The following is a 25341-nucleotide window of genomic DNA, read 5'->3' on the forward strand; positions in this document are numbered from 1 at the left end:
CTGTGTTTTCAGTGTAGCCAAGGTGACATTGACATAGATGAGCAGGCCAATTAGGCTACAGTGGGTACTGACCGAAACTTGATATTTACATGACATGTAGCGTTGTATATTATAGTGTTCCACACAGATGATGAGTCCATCATCAAAGTATTGGGCATGGGTTAGTTTCCATTGAAATCATGAAAAAGGGAGATCAGTGACCTGACACTGCAATTTTTGTGATAATTACCGGTACATTTTACATGTACATGTACTTCTCTGATTACTAGATTGAAGTTGAAGATTTAATGTACTTGACCAAACAACATGATCTGGCCTGTGTAGAAGAAATAAATTACCATTACATGAACAAATACGTGTACATGTACATGTACATATATGGTACATGTACAGTACAGATGATAAGTTCACAAGCTTGCATTTAGAAATACGTGGGAAAACAGTGGGCCGAAATACCGGTCAAACACTAGAAGAGGCAGTGAGAAACAGTTCAGGTAAGATGCCACATCTCAATGTTCAGTTTTTTTCTTCTTTGTAACCGGTATTTTCATGTGTTCATGTACTCCACTCACATTTAAAATTCAAAATATTTGCCATTTTTAAAGAAATTGATTTTAAGCTTCTGAACTGTTGTTTTTGCCCACTTAATCATGGTTATTGTTGCATTTTTATTCACAGGCTTCTAAACTTTCATTAGTTACATGTAGGTGATGTACATGTACGTGTTGGTACTAAATGTACAGTACCGCTATCTACTGGTACCATGTTTGCATACATGTGCATGTACATGTAGATGCAGCGGTTATTAACTATTTTCTGTTTTGATGCAGGTGCGTGAACAAGCCCAGGCACTCATCCAGAAACTGATGAGTCCAGCTTCATCACCCCAGGTACTAGTACTCGTAATTTATGAATAATATGCGTGACTACCAAAACTATTACCTTGTTATTTGCATATCTAGTCCTGCCCACAGTTTTCTTGCTTAGCCCACATGCTTTTTAATTTTTAGTTATTTACTCTGGGGAGACCTTTCAGTCACTACTGTTTTCCAGAGATGCCCAGCATTTATGCAATGATAAAAATTTATAAGAATAATAATAAAATTTACACATTCAAAGAGCACTAAAAAATAAAAAATGTAAATATAAACCAAAGAGTAGATTTAAACTTACTGGTAAAACTCAAAATAAAAACTCAAAACTCAAAATAGAGACAATACAATATATACAATACACAACAGTATTATAAATAGTTACCATATCGCTCTGGCAGCCTAGCCCCATACTCCTAGTTATTTCTTATTGAAAAACCAGGCTTCTGTACTCAAAGTAGAACGGATGGAAAAGGTAAACAATGATAAAAACGGATTAAAAAATTGACAATGAAGAGACAAATTAAAATGGCTGCTCCTGTTTAGGGCGCCCTCACTTACAAAGTGCTTAGCCAGATTTGTGTTCATGTACACTGTACTGTGTAGCATTTCTGATGAAATTAAATCATGACTCTGCAACACAGAACTGTTAGTTTGCCTCCATTAAATGATGTCAGAGTTTTCTTCCCATGTTGGAAAAGTGCTCAAATTTCTGCATTGCCAGTTTGGGAAAAGAAGGAAAATGGATTGCAGAAGAAAATGCTGACACAAAAAAGATGGTTTGAATTTCAGAAACATTGCATGCATGGGCAATGTTTGTTGTTATGCTAACACACAGCATCTTGAATACATGTAGATTGGTATGTTAGGTTCCCAAGATTCGTTGCTGTACATTGTACATGAAGGTTGTCATACATTATGCATAACATGTACATTGTAAATGCCAAACATGTGCGGTACATGTACCATTGTACATGTAAGTGTACAGTAAGTTGCTTATTGTGGTACCAAATGTTCACCTGTGCTAAGTGTACTTGTACTTTTTCATGGTGTGTTCGTAAAATATGCTGTATGGAGTTGGGGAAAAAAACCAAAACACAGAATTTTTTTTGAAATTATTGATTTGCTTTTTTGTTGAAACATTGTCATACATGTACATTGCTTAGCACACTCACATGTAAGAGCGATTAGCATCAGCCATGGTAACTTGGGAAACTCATCATGATAGGAATGCTATGCATTTCTAGGTCAATTGTCTAGGAGCTGGGTCATGCTACCCAGTGTTATGGAAATTAGAGATGATGGGACCTACATGTATTTGATATTGATGCATAACCATTCGCTAGACCTTTGTTTTTCATTTTCAGAAACTTTCTATCCTTTTGAATGCTGGATTGGCAGGTGTTATTTCTATTTTTTTTGAGAGGTTTTGCTGGATATTATTTCAAAAGGAAAATCTGAATAAGCAAGGAATACTTCCTGTTTTCTGTCGAACGAGATTGAAAAGTTTTTACTACCTGTTAACTGTTCTGCAACTTTTGTTCTTTACAGTACGTTTTTGAGAGGTTGATGAAGGGATTCTCACATAAAGGTTGGAGAGTCCGAGAAGAGATTTTGCTTTGCTTGAACCAGACAATCAATGTGTAAGTACTCCTGAGGTAAATTGGTTTGTCCTTGCAGTAAGTACCTGGTACAGAGCCATTTCTGAAATCTGGGCTGTGACTGTGTCTGTGCCTTCATCTTTGGTAATAGAAGTCATTGAGACGACTTTGGCCACTTGCAGACAGTATTTTGACTTGCATTAAATGCAAAATATAAATGAGATACATGTATGTGATAATTTGATATACAGCCAAATGCCTCAAGCATTGACTTACTTATAGAGTCTGAGTTACTGGTGTGATATGACTAATATTTGTGCAATAGTTTTTACCCCATTATATTGTACACTTCCCTGGGTCTCAGTCACAGACTGCTACAGCAGGCTGTATACAGCAATCAAGTTCAACTTTGACACAATCTGCCTCTACAGAATTCTCGAACTCTGTCTTGTCTGTGTGTGTACAAACCAATCCTGATAAATAGGGGTGTAATACATGTGTATCTGCTGGCAATGACCCACAGCACATATGGCAGTGTAACCCCTCAGCCCTTCCCTGTGTATGCAGATAGTGAGATTGTGTTTACATGTCCCCCTGGTTTAGAATTGCCCAATATTTGAAGTACGTGAAATATACACATGTACATGTACTATAAACATTTAAAACAAGTCAAATATGTACCAGTACGGTACTTGAACATGCAGACTTATAGGAGGCCTATGATACTTTAAGTCTTTAAAATGATTGTGACAATCATACCTAGATTTTTTAGCATGCAACATGTGAAATTCCAAGATATGATTACCTAAGTTTCTTGAGTGGTATCAAGTTTGGTAACAAATTACTATCTTAAATGACAATTAAGCCCTCTTGTGTTGATATCCAGCCAGTGTACTTGTAAATGAGTTTGCTGCCCTCTGTTGTCCAGATGATTTGCTCCATTATTCATGGAGTGATTCACCATGGTCATTCATGAGTGTAAACATCTCTGTGATATATACCCAGCAGCTGTGATTAAGTACAGCTGAATGGTGAGATATTTATACTCGCTGAAATTTGTTATCCGCCCCTCCAGACCAGATGGTCTGACTTTGTATATGCTGCTTGGGCAGGGAAGAATTGGGAATGGGGATGACTCAGGCTTTTTTCCTGCTTTGATATTGAACCTGAAGGCACTTGTGCCCCAAGTACATGAAAAGTAAACACCTGTGTTCAATTAACCTGTCAAGGGTTTTACTTATACTTTTTTTGGAAAATGCACATATTTAACATACAATTTTTACATGTACATGTATGTGAACAAATTGAACACCATGTTGTATGAAATGTATCTTTAGCAATAAACAGTGAAGTAGTGTGTATGTGATGGTAATTAATATGCTTTGTGGATTTCCACCTCATGAAAAGAATTGCTAAAAGTATTAGTATTTATCACTTTCATTGAGGTTCAAATGATAGTTTTCAGGTATATCCAAAGGGAACGTTTAATTTTTATACACGTACAGGTACACGTAGCTTCTATACGATTTTTTTCACTGGCATGATTAATCCACTTCGTTTGATTCTTAATTTCAGGTTTGGTGCAGCCAGTTTAACACTGAATAAAATAGTTCCCTCAATTTGCAAGTTGCTGGGAGACCCTAACAGCCAGGTAAATCACTTAGACAGGAACCACTTCAAAACCAAAATACCATTTGTCAAGTATGCAGTTAGTCCTGCCCAGTCCTTGCAGATAAACCGGTACATGTATTGTGTTGGAAATAGACAGCTATTACTCTTGCATTCCTACGATGAAAAGAAACTTTTCCCAAGCAACTTTGAGAAACTTTACAACATTTCTTTTCATTGTAGCTACGATACCAGTACCTGCTTGTATTGTGGCTGTTACTTCATTGATTGATTTCAACAGATGATATTGCCCATGGAATGTGTATAGCGTTAAAGAGTATTGGCTAAAAGAGGTGGATTTTATATGCACAGAAATGGGCCCTGAAAGAGCAAAAATATCATGTATCCTGCTGTCCTACATGTGCGTGTATTGCAGATCCTGTTTTCCAAAGTGGAATGAGTCATAAGAGCTCTTCAGAATTCTCAAGGCCAGATGGACTTTTTTCACTTTGCCACAGAAAGGATTGTCACAGTTTGCTCAAAGACGCTTTTCAATAGTTTTAAGTTTCATCTCAGAAAGGCCAGTTGTGCTCATTGCCTTTATATATATTCAACATTTTGTCTTTCCAAAACTCAAAATCTCTTATTAGTCATGAGTCTGTGTTTGAATTTTTTTATTAATTTCTTTGTTAATATTTGTTAATATTGTTGACGGATGGTTGTGCCTTTTTAAGGAATACATGTAGCAGGGGTGAGACTTGTCCAGATTTTTCCTGATTTTAGAATTTTTTCATGGTCATTTTTAACATTGGGAAAATCCTGACTTTACCCTAAAGGTGTTTTTACGTATGAAAGTTGATATAGAACATGAGAAATGGGTATTTTATGGTGTGCCAGTAGGCAAGCACAAAAAGATACCATATACCTTATACTACTGTGGGGCACTTAAAACTTCTCATGTTTATTGTGTGGATACTTTGTATTTTACTCCAATCTCATGCCTGATGTGCGTAGATTTCAGTAACCATTGAAAGGAGTTCTTTTGAAAAAAATCTTTTCCATTATTTTGTTCAGCTGAATGTTCATGTTATTTTGGATAATGCGTAAATGTCACTTGTTTGCATATTGGTTAGGTGCGTGATACAGCCATAAACACATTGGTAGAGATTTACAGGCATGTAGGTGAGAAAGTACGGATTGACCTAGGCAAGAAAGGCATCCCATCATCAAGGTAAGATGTGAAAATAAGCAGTGTGTTCTGGGCTGTATTACTGTCCATGGTTACACTAACCAAAATGTTGCTCATGTTCATTGTGGTCTCTTATGTGTATCAGTGGGGCAAAGGTTTTGAATGCTAGAAACTTTTATATCATTGGACTTCATTTCAGGCTGCTTATAGAGTATCCCCTCTACACCCAAGATACCGGTAGAGCCTGTACTGTCACATGGCCATCAACATTTTACAGTTCCTTGTTCCTAACCAAACAATTACATCTTGATATTTTACATTGATGAGGTGGTTGAATGAAAATGATTGGGTGGGCCCAACCTTAAGTGCCAATTAATCAGTTATCAATATAACAAATTTGCTTTGCCAAGGGTTTCAGTCCCCTTACAGTTGCAAATTTAGATGTCACAAAACATAACAGAAAGTTGCTTGTCCAAACTAATTGCAACTTGGAGAAGACGCCAAAAGCAATGATTTTTGATGACTGATGTGGGTTTACCTGTTCTTGTGTTGGTCTTGAACTTGCAGGTTGTCAATCATCTATGCAAAGTTTGATGAGGTTAACCGATCAGGACGAATGTTGGTGGTCTCACCTGATGGTAAGTATACATATACATACAATATAGTCGCCTTTTCAAGTGAGAAGAAATATTGCTATCTTCCGAGGGTAGGAGGCAGATTTAAGTAAATTCACTAAACAGGAATATTTATATAAGATTGAATTTTGGTTTTGGGAAGATGTTAATTTAATATGGTCAGGTGTTAATTTTTTGCTTTTTTTTGTTTTTGAAAGGACACAAAAATTATATCATGTCTATCCTATTAATCTGTTAATAGGGTTTGTGTAGTACCTGTTGCTGATTTGATTTGAACTAAGACTGTTTCTTAGGTCTGAAGAACAGGTGTGATAATGACATGTCACAGCTGGAGCATTGGTTGTGGTAAGGCAGATACCGGTATGCATGTGTCTGGGGTGCATATCAAGCAAAATCAGACTTGTGCCTGTGTGTCCATACTTGTCAATACTTGACTGTATCTAAAATTCCTTGCAGACACCAGTAGCTTGGTGACAAGCTCCGTATTGTAATACACTCTGCCATCATTCTAGTTTTACAGGTGTTGATATTTTGTCTGTGATCTTCCACCGGTAAATCAGAATTGGTACACTATCTGAATAAAACAAAAACCTTTTACTCAACGCTTCTACAGGTATCAGTACATCATAGTTGTAGTGTCAACACTTGCTAATTTTGATAAGACTTGAAGCTATGCTAATTTTCCTTTTTAGAATGTTTATAATACTAGTAAATAAATGTTATGAATACACTGTAGTTCACCAATAGTTTAAATACCGTTATCATTGCATTATCTGTGTAACAGTAAGAAGTGAAGCAGTCACAACCACACAAATTACTAATTTCCTGTTGATACACATACATGTCTGTAAGTCTACCGCTACATGTAGATCTGTGTACATGTACAGTACATTGTACTGTACATGTATGTGCACATGATACATGTACCCATACTAGTACACACAACATGTTATACATGTACGGTAAGTGTACGTACTTTGTGTATGCCTAAAATGTGCAATGCACTTTATGGTACCGTACATGTTCATTGTACATGTATCTTCAAACTTCCAAATTTGAACCTTTCCATTATTTAGTGTACCTGAACATGTTTTGTATTTCAGGTTACAGTCATGTACATGTACTGGTGCAAGATTTACCCACACACTCTATTGTGAATTGGCAAAGTATTAAGCTACATATAATTGAACAAGTTACTTTCCTCAATTGAATTAAATACAGTGTACTTGTATATGTATCACGGCTTTGAAGTCTCACATTCTCAACCCAAATACATTGCACTGGATGTGTATTGCTTTAATCTTTACTCCTTTGTACTCTGGAATGTCTACATTATTCCCAGACTTGTCAAAGTTCAATACACAGTGGCTTACCTGTACACGGTGCACCAATCCCTGCTGGGTCTTGAAGCAAAGTACAATTCAACTGTTTTCTGGTAACCTTTCCTCTGTGGCTGTCCACGGTACCAGCAGGCTGTTGTTTCTTCTTCTTTGTCCTTCATTGATGCCACGGCATGCCATTTTTGGAAGGTTTCTGTGTGAAATTTTAGTCAGTTTCTTTGTTTGCTACATGTACTTGGTCGTGGACTTTCAATTCTGGTATGGTGAGTGGTGTGTTGGATTTGGAATTGCTGTATGGATTAAGCCAGGTCAGGAAGTGTTAGTCAGACAAGCTAGGATCAAGGAGGAACCCATAGCTTCCCTCTCCTCTCACCTCACCCCAAACCCCAGGGGGTCATGCAGCCAGGGTAACACAGAAATTCCATCTCCAGGGTTGTCCAAATATCACAGAATACTGCAGTCCTGAGCCATGTGATCAATTCTTCTTAATGAAAATATGCCAAGCTTGTCAACTGAAAGTGAAAAGCTGGAGTAGATGCATGTACGGTATGCCAGGATATGCCAGGAGCCTTTGGTATTTCAGGTAGCATGGATTTGTAATCATAGCGGGCCGGCAACTGACCATGCATCACATGGAGATGTGCTTGACAGAACAGAATTACGGAGATAACTACATGTACGTCTACTGATTCATGGTGATTTATTGATCATCTTCCTTCACCAGTATCTTCATTCTGAGTGCCATGAATGGATTTGGTTTTGGTTTTGGTGATGTCATAACTCATTTCCTGTCCATTAACATACTTGTTCCTCTACACTTGTTTGGAATCCCAGAGTCCCACAGGAAGTCAGTCATTGATGATCACAGGCTTGTTGTAGACATCAGCTGGTAGATACAAGGAGCTTGCTGCTAGTCCATATTGCTATTTCTCCTTTCCCTTAAGAGACTTGTGAGAACTAGTAGTACTCAGCTTTGACATCCTTAGAGACCTGTGACTCCAACCTCATCTCATCTGGTCGAAGTGTCCATCAGTCCTTGCCTTCTTCACTCTCATCTCACCCTGCAGTGTTCTTAGTATCAATTGGACAGTACTACATGTAGCTCTGCCTTTTTCTGTTGATCGTCTGGGGAAGGGATTTCCCCATGAAGAAAAACTTCAGTCTGTGAGTTATGTTGGTTGGAGCCTGTGTCATACTTTTGCCTGATAATGGTCATCAATTAACATGCCACATACCGGTAGACCTGATGCGTTAGCAGCTGTGGAACTACAGTGCTTTAAGATGCACAGAATACCAGTGGATAAACAGCGAGATTAAAACGTGCACTTTATGTCAGCTGGAGCTCATTAAAATAAGAGAAATACTTTCTGATATTACTTATGAGAAAATGAGCATGTCGTGATATTTCAAAATTGAAACGTACAAGTAGTGTTTGCAGTTTGTTGTGATGCGTGTCACCTCAGGTACATGTATACCAGATTTATACATTTTCTTGAGTGAATTCAACTGGACATCATCACATCGCATTTAGAGTAATATTTTCAGCTTGAGCCATTGGATGAATTAATCAGACGTGATGGGAGATAAAAAAGGGGAGCAAAAGAGAGACACTTTCCTCTCATTTGACAAGGACATCTCCTTGATTGTCAAGTGTCTACTGAAGGGGCATCCTTTGCCTAAGAAACAGGATCAGTTTGGACGTAGTGATCGGGATAGTATTGACTCAGGAGTTGGCAGTTTACCAGATGAAGATTCCTTCAGACCTGGTAAGTACCGGTACATACTAGTACTTGGACTTTCATGTAGGAGTGATGTCTTGTGATTTTGGAACTTTTGCAACGTTACAAAGTTCCTGAACTCTTGTCGTTGTCATCAGTTTTACATGCAATTTTAAAATGTTCCATTTTGTACAAATTTCTGGTATTTAAACAGCCATATTTAGGAACTTTTTAATAGGAAGTGCCGTAAGAACTTTAAACAGTAATTTTAAAAAAAGGAAAAAAAATGCAAAAGCCGGTATTAACTTTGGGCCTCGCCGTACTAAAAGCGGGGTGCATACATGTACAATATGAAAGTAACGACTTGCTCACATGCCGGTCTGTTACCCACCTAGGACTCTAGTGTGTGCATACTTGTACACAATGTATGTACATGTATGTGTGTGAAAGTGCACATTTGCTTTTCTACTTTCTCTTTACTGAAAATCTTCTGGAAACTTCATTTCGGTTCTTGAATTTGCTTGTAGAAATTAACAAGTGCAGAAATTGGTATTGTGCCTTTAAAAAATTAAAGTCTGATCTCAACAAACAGGGGGACAAGAGGATGGTGGTGTTCTGGGTTTAATCCCTCTTAAAACATTTTAACAATTTTTTTAATCAAATGTTTTGTTTGTCTGCATTTAAAGACAGTCAGACACAATGGACCACAGTGTATTCTCATACTACTGGTAGTAGTTCTCTGCATCCATCAATCTTATTACTCAATCAATGGCATCCCATCCCTTGCACATTGATATTATGATTAATGGAAATTATATATTGAAACTTGCTCACCACACCAATGATGAAAGCAGATTGGAATGGAAAGATTAATCTTGAGAAAGCCTTCCATGCATGACAGGTCTTGGAATTAAAACAAACATGAAATGTCTTTGAGACCACACATTATACATGTACATCATCACTGTGTGGTTTGGTATCGCAGATTGGAATTGCCTCGAGTCATGCATTGCGTATAATGAACCTGTATCACAGACTGTCTAGGATTGTACATGTACATGTACGGTATGTGAGCTGCAAATACATGTAGTACACATGTACATGTACTGGCAGATGTACATGTACATGAGCTGCAAATACATGTAGTACACATGTACATGTACTGGCAGATGTACATGTACGTCTTGAGTGCACAGTTTAGCATCACAGATTCCTTGATCATTATCCACCCTGAGTTGACGTACACCCTCACCGGCGAAAGAAAGACAGCCTGGTACAAAGTTTTCCAACGGGGTTCTTGCATGTGTTCAGCGTGCACATGCAGACCATACCCGTACATTCCTGAATAAATTTGTTGCACGTACTCAGCACACTCTGCGTCAAATGTGCATAAACTTGTGCGTCTATGCATTGAGTTAATACCAAAGGACTGTCAATTTCACTTAAAAGCACTCCCTCTTTTGTTCCCGCTCCAAGCAGATAGTGTGGTCTGGTATTACATGTAAGTGCAACATCTAAATTATTATCAGTGTGCCATTGTCTGCTGGACTGTGCTGTATAAAGACACACTGCAGCCTCCCACGACCTGTCACATCCACTTGGAAGATCAGAGATGGAAAACAAGTATCACCACAGGATCTGGTCCGCTGATTAAACTAATTTGATACATGTCATACTCACATACTGAATACATACGGGAGTACAGTTTGTATGAACAGCTGAGATCAACATCAGAACTTTACATGTAAAATGTACAAACAGTTTCGAGTTCATCTACATGTAATGCAACTATGAAATCTTTATTTACAAAAGAGTCAGTGACATACACTCTACACGTACTCAGTGACCTCAGTGACCAAGTGCTCATGTTAAAACTTGAATGGTTGCATTTAAATTAATCACATCTTTAAAAGAATAGGCCATGCATGTACGTCTGTGCGTGTATACAAACCGGTACATGTATGTGTACATGTGCACTGAGAGTATGAGCACATACATGTATTGTACCAAATGTCATTTGCTTGCAGAAATAACACAATTTGAAAATTGTATGTATGCATGTATATTGTATTGAAGTCAAGTTTCACTTATTGCTGCAGCGTGTTGGGCTACCCAGGGGTGCATTTATCAAGTATGTACGTGTAGATACATTTCTGCATTTCATTCTATTCATGACTTTGACAAAATCACTTTCAGGGCCCAAGGAGTTTAAAATTGAATTAACTTGCCTCAGCAGTCCAACCAGGAGGGACTGCCAGGAAAGTGGGATATCAAGGTTGTAAACGTGACCAAATTAGGACAAATTTATCTGGTTCAGGTAAAGGAGTGTGTCGGCTTTCATTTTTAGTTCAAAGCAGTGAAAATGTTTATTGTACATTCATTTAGATTTTTGCTATGCAAAATTTGCCTCAAAGAAGTAAAAGTAAAATGACATTGATACATGTACATGTGCATGTACGGTACATGTACGAAGGTTACTGCCAGCTTTCAAGATGATTATTTGGTGTGAATAAAGATAAGCTGCATAAGAAAAGTAAGTAAAACCAAACTACCAAACTCTTGTACTACAGGAACATGAAGCTAAGTTTGAGAGATACATGTACATGTAGATGTTTTCAGAAAGTACATGCTGTATACGTTTCTTTTTGAGGACTAGTACTGTACCTGTAGGTACTGGTATTTTTCAAATACTTCTTTTCTGAAGTTTAAAAGTCTCAAAAGTGTTCTACCGTAATACTGAATTCATTAACTGTCCATTTTCAATATTTTTCTTAAGTGTTCACATACCGTACATGTGCATGTACCGGTACGGTATGTACATGTAAGCAGATGAGTATGGGGTAGTCTGGTAGTAAGAACGGACTGGTACCACATACTCAACTACTGTACATGTACAACTCTGAGAAATAGTTTTGCGTTCATTCTATTTTTTTGCCACTTAAGCCGCTTTAGAGCAAATACATGTACATGTAGTATACATTGAGTGCATGTAGCCATACTGTATGTGGCATGAATCAGTACTAGTAAATGTACATGTACTGGGTACATGTACATGTTTGCAGTTATCACTGTCAACTTAGGTTTTTTAAAGTTGTGTTTGACTTTCATACCAAGTATTATTCTGCTGAAAAGACGCAAATTTTTTCTATGAATTAGTGTCACATATACATATACATTGTACTCTACCATCTGCCTGTTAAGCCATCTCGGTGCTTGTGGTTTTGGCTCTGACAATCGTGAAAGCAAGTGATTCATCTGCCAAATTAACAACTTCTTTGTTTAAATACATTACATCCGCTTTTTAAATGTGCAAACAATGAGTGCATACCGTGTAGTTACTCATTGTTAAGCAGACGTGGTGTCACATAAATACTGTTAGTGAAGAACATGTGTTATTGTCCATGTAGATGAAGTTCCTAACCTCATCAGGATATACGCCCTCACATGGCTTTATGTCACCTGGTCCTGTCATTTCAGGATAATGAAATTGAAGCCAGTCTACTTGTACTGCACCTTTTGGTATGATAATAGATCTGTTGGCAACAATTCTGTGTGTCCACATGTGTCTTGGTGAATGCCTGTAAACTACATGTACATGTATAATAAGGGAATAAATACTGTACATGTATGTGTTTGGCCGGTCTTAAATGTGTTTAAGACTGGCTCAGGCTAATGGACACAATATATGAAACCGCTGTCCATTCTCCTTGTGCAAATTGTCCAAAAGAATCTCCATATACATGTACATGTATGTGGACTTGGCGCTCATGTTCTGTTTGCTGTGTAGCACGCAGACTCTTGACCAATAGAGATGGAGTACATTGTCACGTATCCAGGTGCCAGATCATATATTTACGCAGTGGGCATTATCACATCTTGGTGGGCATTATCAAATGTTAACACATATGGTCAGTATTGGTCATATTTAAAGTAATTTAATCAGGTTCAAAGTGAGAATCCAACAGAGGTCCAGTCATTAGGCTTGTGAAGCCAGCTACCAGTCTTTGTACTGTATACGTGTACATGTACATGTACATGTAGGAGGAAGGGGTTAAGGTCTTACATACATACAAAACAGGTACATGTACCGGGCAAAGATGTGGATGTACACATTCGTTTCTGGTGCTTAAAATTAAAAAATTTGGCCCGCCCTTTAGTGCTAAATTCCATCATCAGTCCTCACCAGTAGTAGGTTGATGTGCATATCATAACTGAACAATAAGTATGACTCATGGAGGTCTTGTGGTACTGGTAGAAGGGAGACTTGATTCTTTACGGTCAGTGATTTCTTGGAATATTGAATTAAAATGAGAACCAAATGAAGCTTTCCTGATTTGGATGATTGCCAATTCGTGAGATTTGATTTTACAGCAAAAATCATTGCGCTGAAATTCGGTGAGAAATAATCCTCTTTTAATCAGTGGTTTTTTGAGAAATGACTTTCACTGATAAATGATATTGAGCTTTCACTGATGATATTGAGCTTTCACTGATGATATTAAGCTTTCACTGATGATATTGAGCTTTCGCTGACGATATTGAGCTTTCACTGATGATATTGAGCTTTCACTTATGATATTGAGCTTTCACTGATGATATTGAGCTTTCACTGATGATATTGAGCTTTCACTGATGATATTGAGCTTTCGCTGATGATATTGAGCTTTCACTAATGATATTGAGCTTTCACTGATGATATTGAGCTTTCACTGATGATATTGAGCTTTCACTAATGATATTGAGCTTTCACTAATGATACTGAGCTTTCACTCATGATATTGAGCTTTCACTGATGATACTGAGCTTTCACTGATGATATTGAGCTTTCACTGATGATATTAAGCTTTCACTGATGATATTGAGCTTTCACTGATGATATTGAGCTTTCACTAATGATATTGAGCTTTCACTGATGATATTGAGCTTTCACTAATGATATTGAGCTTTCACTAATGATATTGAGCTTTCACTGATAATATTGAGCTTTCACTGATAATATTGAGCTTTCACTGATAATATTGAGCTTTCACTAATGATATTGAGCTTTCACTGATGATATTGAGCTTTCACTAATGATATTGAGCTTTCACTAATGATATTGAGCTTTCACTGATATTGAGCTTTCACTGATAATATTGAGCTTTCACTGATAATATTGAGCTTTCACTAATGATATTGAGCTTTCACTGATGATATTGAGCTTTCACTGATGATATTGAGCTTTCACTGATGATATTGAGCTTTCACTGATGATATTGAGCTTTCGCTGACGATATTGAGCTTTCGCTGACGATATTGAGCTTTCACTGATGATATTGAGCTTTCGCTGATGATATTGAGCTTTCACTAATGATACTGAGCTTTCACTGATGATATTGAGCTTTCACTGATGATATTGAGCTTTCACTGATGATATTGAGCTTTCACTGATGATATTGAGCTTTCTCTGATGATATTGAGCTTTCACTGATGATATTGAGCTTTCTCTGATGATATTGAGCTTTCTCTGATGATATTGAGCTTTCACTGATGATATTGAGCTTTCACTGATGATATTGAGCTTTCACTGATGATATTGAGCTTTCACTAATGATATTGAGCTTTCACTGATAATATTGAGCTTTCACTGATAATATTGAGCTTTTACTAGTGATACTGAGCTTTCACTCATGATATTGAGCTTTCACTAATGATATTGAGCTTTCACTGATAATATTAAGCTTTCACTGATGATATTGAGCTTTCACTAATGATATTGAGCTTTCACTGATAATATTGAGCTTTCACTGATAATATTGAGCTTTTACTAGTGATATTGAGCTTTCACTCATGATATTGAGCTTTCACTAATGATATTGAGCTTTCACTGATAATATTAAGCTTTCACTGATGATATTGAGCTCTTACTGATAATATTGAGGGTACTGGTATTTTGCACAAGAAAAGCAAAACGTCTTTAATACTTTACTAGGGTAATTTTCACAAGTACTTTATACTTTATATACATGTACATACTGGCATATGCCATGTACACACTGGATAACTGACCGGTCAGTATTGTGCTGTACGTACATGTACAGTGTTCATGTGTAAGACATTTAAAGATTCCATTGTCTTTTTCACTGCCTACTCCTTTGCAAAATTTCTCAGTCAAGGTTGTGTTGCCCTCTCTCTATTAAACGTATTGTGATCCAGTTCTTTAATTGAAAAAAAAAAAAAACCTGAAGGCTTTTCATTCATTCCAGTCCATAAGCCAATCAGAGCTCCTTAACACGAAACCATGCATCGTTTCAGCCTCGGGGATGAAGGCTTTTTTTCCTCAGTCAGATGAACAAACATGCTTTGTCGTTCTTTAATTTCCAACTGGATTGAAGCTCTCTTTGGAATGATGTGGCATAATGTTTGTGTTTTGCAGTCATTTTGAATGGACGTTGTAGGGAAGTTAAGTCACTATCATATTGTAAAATCTTGCCTGGATGTTGGTATTGGATGTTTTGTCTTCTGTTTGTTGGATTTCCAAAATGCCATATCGTGGAAGTAGAATTCCTCTTCTGCAGCAGTGTGCGTGTAAGTAGCAGTGCATTTACTCTACATTATGGCAGTATTGTACTGGTGGTTGAGACCATGACAAGTATGGTAACAGTGTGCATAATGAATGAAAAAGGAATACTTTTGCTGCAGTGCATTTGAATAGCTTGTGACTGTAATTCAGACTGGATGTCTTTTGATGGTCTTGTGGAGGTGTTAAGTGGTCTCGACTACAACATTACAGTATGGTTCAGTAGTGTTGGGTTTAAATATACATGTACCAGTATTTGTAAAGTACATGTACAGTACATGCGTGTGATGTTGTTTTTGCTTGATACTGGTACATTTGTGTACTTCAAAAGTGCACACATTGAACGATACATTGTAAACACTCAGTGGCAGACAATCTCATGGAGCTGTACTTGGCATGCCCTCAGCATTGTCTCTTTACAATTGTTGGACTATTTCTCCTCAAGCCTTTCATTGGTATTGAGCAGGGTTAAAAATGTCATGATACATAGAAATAATAGATTCACCGTAGGAACACAAAAAGAAAAGAATGTTTCCACTACTGCAGCAAAATACTACTGGTATGATGTTTCATTAGTACAGTAACAACCCAGGTGCAACATACTTGCTTACATTAGAGCCATCAACAGACCTTGCTTTTGGATTAAAGAAATTGCCTGGAACTGTCATTTACATGTATTTAGCAGAGAGTGGTGGAACATGACAAGGATTTGTACACTGTACTTCGTACATGTAGCTTGAATTTCCAAGGTTGCCAAAGATAAATACCTTCAGATCTTAATGCATTTTTAGCCATCAAGATAATTTATTTTATTTTCAAAGTCCACAAATTTTGACCCCACCTCCCCAGCAAGTGAGTGTGTCCCATAGCTATTAATAGACAAGAGCGCCAGCTTCAGATTTTGGAAACAAAATGGCTGCTCATCATCCGTACAGTAGAAAGTGTGGCGGTTGTATACCAATTGTCCATGTGCACTGATGCATACATGTACATCTGTCAGCTTGTTTCCAACAATGCTGACGCTCATGTCGCAATTCTCTCTATACAATGCTCTGTGTCCTGTACCAATCATCACAAGTACCGGTATTTCCAAATTTGACTGAGTAATTAGAAATTTGTTATACAAAAAATACAAATAACATGGACTAAGCCAAATGTATGCAAGCATGATGAATGTTTACAATTCTACAAGAACCATTTTCCCGCCAATGTTATAATAATTACAGAATCAAAACATACAGTACATTGTACATTGGATTAAGAGCAGTGGTGGGTGCATAATGGAGTGAGCAAAGTGAGCAATTTTGATTCATGTAGAGGGAAATCTATGTACGGTAATTTTAAGCCGTCAGATATATATATGAAAATTTTCATCTTGCACTGCAATTATTTTGAAGGCTCTTACAGGCCCCCAGAAGCCTCAGGCTGAGGCTGGTTGATCTAGTTGGAGTCATTTCCAGAGCTTACCGGCTAATTTAGCTTCGATGTTATTTTTAGGGAGCTGTGGCCTAATTTTTTTCTTTGCCCTTGAGCAAACTTCCTGGCCTGCTCAAAATATATCAGGGTACCTCTAAGCTTTAAAGAGGCATTTTACTGGAACTAGTATTCTTTTTGGCTCATTTAATTTGTCTGAGGAGTATTTGAAGAGCAATTTTTGCCAAGTTGATTCTCCTTTCCACTTATGATATTGTGAAGTGACAAATGTATGGTACATGTAGCATGAATGCATATGCCCATGCATTGTACATGTACGTGTACATTGCACATGTATTAACACACTGTACTTCCTTTTTGAGTTCCTTGGTATGGAGGTTATTTTTCTCCCCATTCTCCTGCCATCTTGATAATTCTTATCTGTACATTTTGGAGACCCAGTTTCACACTGTGTCTGTTAACCTAAAGAGGATAGGATTTGACTTAATTGAATCTTCCTTCAATGATAATGAATGAATAAACATTCCCATTTGGAAATTAACACACCTCCCCCTTTGTTGTAGTAGTCTTTTGGTTTGTTTGCCTGTTTAAATGTTCCAATATTAGGGCAAATTTTGACCCAGTGTGGGCTTTCTTTTTTGCAAATTTTATTTACACAGATAGTATAGTTTACTATGTTGATGGGCCAATTAAATTTGGCTGTACTGTAGCTGGGTGGAACATCCACATAGGATGAGTCAGATTTGCAGTCTTGTAATGAGGTTTTCCTGTTATTGAAGAAAGTAGTCAAGTGGCACTCTCATACACGGACATGTATGTAGCAGCATATTAAGACAGAGTGTCAAAATCAACAAAGTTGTCTGAGTAGTGAGTTGGGGAACATCTTGCCAAGGGAACATTCATGTGGATATATCTACATTTGTAAGAATAGAAATGAAGCGATTTGCGTTCTTGCGTAGCTCATTCAAGCCTTCTGGTGAGTGTGTACACGTACACGGTATGCTCAAAGGAATACACTGGTAGGATTAACTCCATGTTGGTGTTATGCATACATGTATGCTGATGTTTGGCATCGGTTACTTCTTCGGAGAAGTACATGGAGAACTGTACAGCACTCCAGGTGACACAATGCCATGGGAGATGTACACGTACTAGTACATACGTGTATGTTCAGCGTACATGCCCTGGCCAGCCCCACATTGAAGGGACAGTTGCTTTTGTTAGGAAATGTGGAATGAAAGTTGCATACAGTTCTGTATTCATGAACGGTTTCAATTTGTACGGGTACAGTAGATGAGATTTCTAAGATTATTGTACAGAGTTCAATCTTCATTTCTTTGGTTTTCTTTATTCTTGTAGCTCCAAAGCCATCATCTGGAGGAGATGAACCGGATAGCAAAATTGTAAGTAAATAGAAACACATGATGTTGTGGCAGAACATGTACAGGTGTAAGGGCATACATGTATATGCCTACACTAATCCAGAATGCCAGACAAATGTACATATGTACATGTAAGACTTTATGTGAGCACATGAATGATGCACTAAAATTCACCTTGGATACTTTGGTTGAATGCACATCACTTTGACATCACTAAAATCTATAGCCTTCATTGCACTGCAAATAGAAAACCATATTACAGTTTTTCTTGTACAACGTGCAGGCACTCTGTCTGTTATGAGGGAGAGTTTGTACTCTGTACATGAAAGATTTGCAGCATTAGATCAAAATACATGTGGAATCTGTTTAGAAGTCAGCATTGTCAGAGCTTGGTTCTTAATACCATAGATCTGCCACATAAGTGCAACCTATTGGTTAACCCACCAATTAGTTTGCTGCATGAAAATAAAACGTGGATAATAAGTTAATCCATTAAAAATTTGTCATGAAATGCAAGAAGGCAACTTCAGTAGTCCTGCACTTGGTTACTGTATGTGAACAGAGCATTTTCTTTCACTATTATTTCACCCTGTAAATGTTTGTGTAATGAACTGCTGTTAACATTTTATGTAACAAAGATGAAGAAAGTTCTGTTATCTGTCCAGATGGGAATGAACATCTCTCTATGACAGTCCTGTTTTCATGTTGTATGCATTCTAACTTATCAATAACACTCTTTCTAGTCTTTCTGGAACACCAAAATGAAAAGTGCAGTTGCTAAAACTTCAGCTGTCAGTAGTTTTACTGAGGTGAGCTCTGTGTACCAACACTAACACCTATACCGTACATCATCGTACATGTAGATATGCACCTCTTCATTTCAGTTGTGTAACACATGCACATATGGACCGTTTTTTTTTTTTTGGATTTCATATTTTGCTGTATATCATGCATGTATATATATATGTATGGAACATCTCAAATTCAGCTCTCTTGCTGTGGAATTTATGAGTTGATGCAGTTGTACATACATGTACATATACATGTACATGTATGCATTGGTGTAGTGACTGAATGTTTTCTATGCAGATTGGCTGAATAGAGACACCGGTACATGTATCACAAATAACTAGTACATGTACATGAGGGGTCAGCAATAAAACAGCCATACAAGTACATGTACATGATGTACTGGATGCCCATTGCTGTCACATGCAGCTGAGCTATCATGCATAGTACCTTGCACACATGTACAGTTCCTTACTACTGTACATTGTACAGTATTTCTTCTGATTTGTATTTTGGAAGATGGGAAAGTTTTGGAGAATGGTAGCAGTGTGTAAGGCTAATTGGAATTCAGTCCCTCAGTTGGTTAACTCTTTATGAGTACAGGTAAGTACATTCTTCCATTAAGCAAGAACTAAATATACAGTTTGAATTTGAGATGTTTCAATAAAGTCATTGCACACTCTTTCACTTCTCCTACTTCACTCATATAGTGGTAGTATGTTTTCTCCTGCACTGAATGAGCTTTACATGTACCAAAACTTATTTTCTCTTTCTTATTTATGATGTTGGAATTGAAAAAAAGACATTTGACACACCTTTATCTACTTTATGTTCAACAAAGAAACCTACAGAAAAATCATACCATTGCTCTTTGAACTCACTTTCAGTCATGTCAGTGTTTCAAGTTTAAAAAACTTTATCACCTTCTCTTTGCATTATATTTTAAATTTCAGTGAAACCAGTGACCAAAAGTTTTTAATGTACCCCATACCTGTACCCGTACTGTACATGTACGTGTGTACTGTACCGTTTTTCTAGGTCAGCTTTGCTTTTTTCCCCATGTGTCATTTGTAATGCATGCATGTGCCATATATGTCAGTAAAGCAATGAGCATCAAGTTTATACATGATGTTTTGTTAAATATTTGTTCAGCAATTGATCAATAACCATTACCATGGTCACCAGACTTGTTCATTGGCTATTGTGTACTGCTATTCCATAAAGTTTACTTTTTGTTTTGATCAAGTCCATGTACTTTTTTGATCAAGAATGGAAAAGAATGAGTTGTTTTACCTGTACATGTATTTCTTTATTTTGTCATTCAGACATTCATTATTTATGAGGTGATTGGTCAATGTATTTTCTATTGTACATGTACATGTATTGTTCCATTCTAATATTTCTGCCGCAAGACATTTCACAAAAAGATGAAGAGAGCAGTGCAACCATGTGATAAGTTGCCCAATCATATTTTAAAAGGGAGTTTGTTTTGTTCCAAGGAGGTACTGCAACAGATCCTTCTATTGACACTTGGTATAGTTAACTCATTTCCTACAAACCCATTCCCAGACATTTGTATGCGGTGCGCAGTGTCGGTTGTTAACATGCCCAAAACAGTTTATCCAAGCATCAGTAACACATGAAAAAGAAAGAAAATGGGAAAACAAATTGATATCCTGCACAGGAGCATGTCCATGTTTATGTAAATATGCATATGAGGTGTCTTTACAAGAGGCCAAACTCTTAGACATTTGCCCATCCATGTACAGGTACATTTCTATCATGTCTATCTTCAGCGGCACTCACTGTTCTTATTACCCTTTCCTATTCATATTCAAGGAGACATTGTATGAGAACGAAGAGGTAAAATTTAAGGTTATTTTACATTTATTATCCACTAATTGTATTATTTATTTAAAAAATATCTTTTGTTTCTGTAAAAACATCCTGAAAGGGGCATATCCGTACTTTTTCAACATGTTCATGTACATGAACAATACACATTGTTTCACAGATAGATCCTTCCCGTTTATGACTATTTTCACGTACCGGTATATTTACACGGTATGGTGTTATATGTTATTTGTTACGTGCATATATTTGTGAAATGTAGCTTGTTTGTTTTTAATTATTCAGATTCATTTGCAGAACTTTCATGTTCTAACCCAAAACAAACATTACATGTACATGAATAGTACATGTACATGTACATGTATAAGCTGAGCTACAAGTGCATTAAATACTGAATGTACAAATGTACAAGTATTCACCTGTTTCACATGCTGTCATAGTGCAGTTTAAATTTAAAAAAGATAAATTAATGAAATACAGGTAATGGCTTGCTTACCCACTTGTCGCAGTCAACTTGGGACTGACATCAATCCCAAATCTTTTCAGTGAACCAGATTTTTAAACATTCCCATTACATTGTTATTGAAACCAGATTAAGATTTATTAAGCAAGGGATTCTTATTGGTTAGAAGAAGTTCCTATCATGGTTAGGTATCAAAAGATGCGCACAACATTGTCACTTTCCTACAGGTACATGCACATGTTGAACATACAGATATGCCTTATGCTAAAACCTTGAAGCTAAAGCTAACGTACATGTAACTTCTATTCATTGTTTTACTGGGATGTTGTACAGTGTACTTGTTCATTGTACGGTACTTTGCATGAGAAGTAATGTTTCTATTGAAAGAGAACTTTGGAGTTTTGTTCATTGTAGTCTGCAAAAGTGGCAAAACTCACTTTTTTTTTGTAGGAAAAGAAAAGAAGTTTGCCATGTTAATCACAATAAAGCAATGAAGTACAGTAAAAAGAAATGAACAAATTCAGAAAGGCATTTTGAATCAGGGAGAATTCCCCATGTTGGGAGAACTCCCTATGTTGTGAGAACATTGCAAAGTCTTTCAGTTTTTCCTTTGAAGTTTGAGTTCAGCTATGGTACACATGTATGTATTTCCCAATATATTATTAGTGCAGAGGTTTACTTTTCATGTCCGTTGTGCTGTTGTGAATGCTGAGAAGTGATAATGCCCACTGCGCAAATCATGCGCTGGCACATGGATATAGGACAGTTTAATCGAGTCTGATTGGTCAGGAGTCTGTGTGCACGCGACGTGCCATCACCAAGTTCATTGAAGGGGATTCTATTGGATAACTTTCTAAAGAATAAACTGATATCAAATAATAAACGGGGGTGTTCAGGAAAATGAAAGTAAAGTTTTAGAACCAAATCCATCGAAATCCATCATATGTTGACTTTTTGACTATCTGAATAAAAAGTTATTTATGAATGGGAATAAATATAGTGCTTGGCCAGTCTTAAACTATAAAGTGTAAGACCTTGCTCAGGAGAACCAATGCTGATAATGCCGCCACCTGTGGCTTGGGCATTGGTTGCATCCATGCTCCTGAGTTGGTTGTGTTTAAGACTAGCCAAGTACATAGCTATCCCCTTCTGCAGAGCTTGGAATTGACGCCCCAACCACATCTTTTGTTTGTACATTTGTATTTTCTGTTTGATGCCACAGACACCTGAAATCCTGTAGTCTCTTGCTTGATGATTTTAGGAGAGGATGTTTTAGACTGCATTCTTGGCCTGTGTACCTTAGGTACTGGTAAACTTGTACCGTACATGAACGTTAAGCTTTGCAATGTACATCCATGTTACTATCTTTATTTTACATTGCTCTTACATGTAGGTTAAATGTTCTTTAATTGCATGTTCTTGAGTATTTCTATGTGAGACTGTTTCACTCTTGACATATTATACGTATTTCTTTTTCGCAGGCAGCTTTGTAAATTTGTTCTGTTACGTTTACTTCGAGTTTGCATGCTTTAAACTAATCAGTCCTGTTTACCCCAAATCAGTCAGAATCAAGCTAAGGGTTTGAAAGTGTTCTGAGGAATTCTGGATAGTAGAACCCGGCTACAGAAACATCAAGTAGAGCTTAGTGGCCCAGTTTGAAGTAGAATAAATTTGTCATTGGTTGTCTTCACAGTGGTTGGTTTGGGGAATTTAGGAAACTGCCCAGTAAAATGCTATGGAAGTTTTACATACATGTACTGCAACTAATGCTTCATCAACATTGTTGCTTTGATTCAAATTTTGTGATTCCTTGAAATATTTCAGTCTCTGAAAAATTGATGTCTTTAACACAGAACATGACACTCAAACTGTGTAGATTATACCTGTATGTCAGAAGTAGAAATATACATGTATGTATAGCTGTCAAGTTTTTCCAATCTCATGGTTCATGCTGTTATTTATTTCTTTGTTGTCACAAGTTTGCAGAATTGTTGGAAATATAGCTGCACTACATCTCTTTTCTTGTCAAGTTTTGACATTGATATTCTCTTCTTTTATTCCTGAGTTGTACATTCATTTTCATGTTTATTTTTCCTTCCTTATTAATTCAAGGCTGGACATAAAGCCCAAGCTAAGCGAGTTGCTAGTGGTGTCAGTCGGAAATCAGCAATGAGTAGGCCCACCACTGCAAGTAAGAGTTACCAAGATGTAACTGAAGTCAGTGTGTTAATCAGTTGCTTTGAAGTTAATTTTGGTCTTAGCTGATTTCAAATACGTGGCCATGTTCTGGCAATATGGTTTTAGTTTCAGGAAGCCCATGTTGGACAGAGTAATTATCTTGTAGGATTAATTTACCAGTACAGCCCTAAGAATTGGGAGAGGTTTGAGAGGAGCCGCAATATTGTTTAAGCTTTTCAGCAATACTCTTGAGGCGCTGTTGACAACACTGTCAGGGTCTGTGTATGAAGCCATCATGGAGCTACGTGTACATGTACATGATGGAAAGATGTATCTAGCTTGAATAAAGGATGGTCTGACAATAGCAAAGTAATTGGATATTAAAATTGAATTGAAATTGGACATGATAGATATAGAAAAAAGTTTTTGTGAATCCCTGTGAGAATGAAAACTCTCAAATTGTTGCTAACTGAAACAAATACCGGTAGTGATTTTTATCTGATTGTGTCCTCTTTTGATGTTTTAAGAATGAGAGATTAGTGTTTTTTTAAATTACTTATTTGTGTTTTCTTCATTCTAGGCAGTTCATCGTCAGCTGGTTCTGTTGATGAAGAAGTCTTTTACAATTCCTTTGAAGATGTACCAAGTGTAAACGTAAGGTTTTAGTGACAAAATGTAAAAATATAAGCAGTGTATCCCTCTAACCTACTGCATGCAACATTTGTTGTAATATACTTACAGGTTTCCCAAATGCAATGAGAGTTTAATTATATGTAAATAGACCTACACAGGTACTTACCAACTACATTTGTACAAATTGAGCATATTCCTTATAATCACAATTTTTCCAATCTAGTTCTTTATTATTTTTTTCCTGATGACAGATATACAGCAATCGATCTGTGGAAGAAGATTTGAATAAACTCTATGAAACAATGAAAGATGAGAAGGCAGACTGGGAAGTGCGAACTAATGCTGTGAGTCATAGAGAATGTCTTATGTATAGCCAATGATTTTCCATTTCAAAAGTGGGCATTTTCTATTTGGCAGAATCTATTTCTGCGAAATTCAAATTTCATTTCATACCTTAGTAAGCATAAAAAGGAGAGCAAGTTATAAACTATGCATGGAAACCGTTTGCTCAATCTTACTCCCCCCCAAAAAAAAGTAAATAAATGAAAGAAACAAGTGGCCAGTTTGGAAATACTCTACAATGTTTCCAACATTTTTAGGCAAGAAAAAAATCTGCTTGATAGTTACAGCATCCCCTCAATTTCTCACCAGCATGATACTACGATTAATCTACGAACAAGTCATGTGACACTCCTTTGATACAAACTCAAATTAGATTTAATGCATGTACAGTGCAGTCATAGAGTAGGTTGTGAATGCAACAGCCGATGATCACAATATGTTAATGTTGGACATAAAACCGCCATTTTTATTTGGCAGTGGTACGACAAAATTTAAAAAATTAACATCAAATCTGGGCCTTAAATGCATGTTTGTGAGTAAAGCAGAGTTCCAAGGGTCAAATCAGCTGTGGTACACTAAGCTCACTAGGGTTCATTTCATTCAAGACAAATGCAACTTGATGTCCATTTTACTGTCTCGTCTCAAGGCGTTTATGTGGACTCAGTCTGAATTCGGAAATTCCCCATTCGCCCTGTGCTGGAGTATTGCAGTTTCCAACATAATTTGTTCATTAAAAGCGAGCATTCT

At 37.0% G+C, this 25341-nt stretch overlaps 1 protein-coding gene across 20 annotated transcripts in view; it reads left to right on the plus strand.

Moving 5' to 3' along the window:
* The window catches only part of LOC110985623 (CLIP-associating protein 1-A-like), an 80222-nt gene that overhangs the window by 16800 nt on the left and 38081 nt on the right, over positions 1–25341 (plus strand). For 13 of the 20 annotated variants that reach the window (XM_087139627.1, XM_087139626.1, XM_087139638.1 and 10 more), the window contains exons 5-15: positions 831–890; positions 2424–2515; positions 4049–4124; positions 5215–5312; positions 5838–5908; positions 18316–18359; positions 19082–19147; positions 20967–20990; positions 23554–23632; positions 24200–24273; positions 24504–24596. In XM_087139627.1, the coding sequence (XP_086995753.1) occupies positions 831–890; positions 2424–2515; positions 4049–4124; positions 5215–5312; positions 5838–5908; positions 18316–18359; positions 19082–19147; positions 20967–20990; positions 23554–23632; positions 24200–24273; positions 24504–24596 (777 nt within the window). Of the gene's footprint in view, positions 1–830; positions 891–2423; positions 2516–4048; positions 4125–5214; positions 5313–5837; positions 5909–7277; positions 9012–18315; positions 18360–19081; positions 19148–20966; positions 20991–23553; positions 23633–24199; positions 24274–24503; positions 24597–25341 lie in introns of those variants that run through there. The other 7 variants (XM_087139630.1, XM_087139634.1, XM_087139635.1 and 4 more) reach the window with 7 other exon arrangements.

The sequence above is a fragment of the Acanthaster planci genome, linkage group LG08 (genome assembly GCF_054643075.1).
Source record: "Acanthaster planci isolate LZ-2023a linkage group LG08, COTS_SCS, whole genome shotgun sequence".
In the NCBI taxonomy this organism is placed as follows: domain Eukaryota; kingdom Metazoa; phylum Echinodermata; class Asteroidea; order Valvatida; family Acanthasteridae; genus Acanthaster; species Acanthaster planci.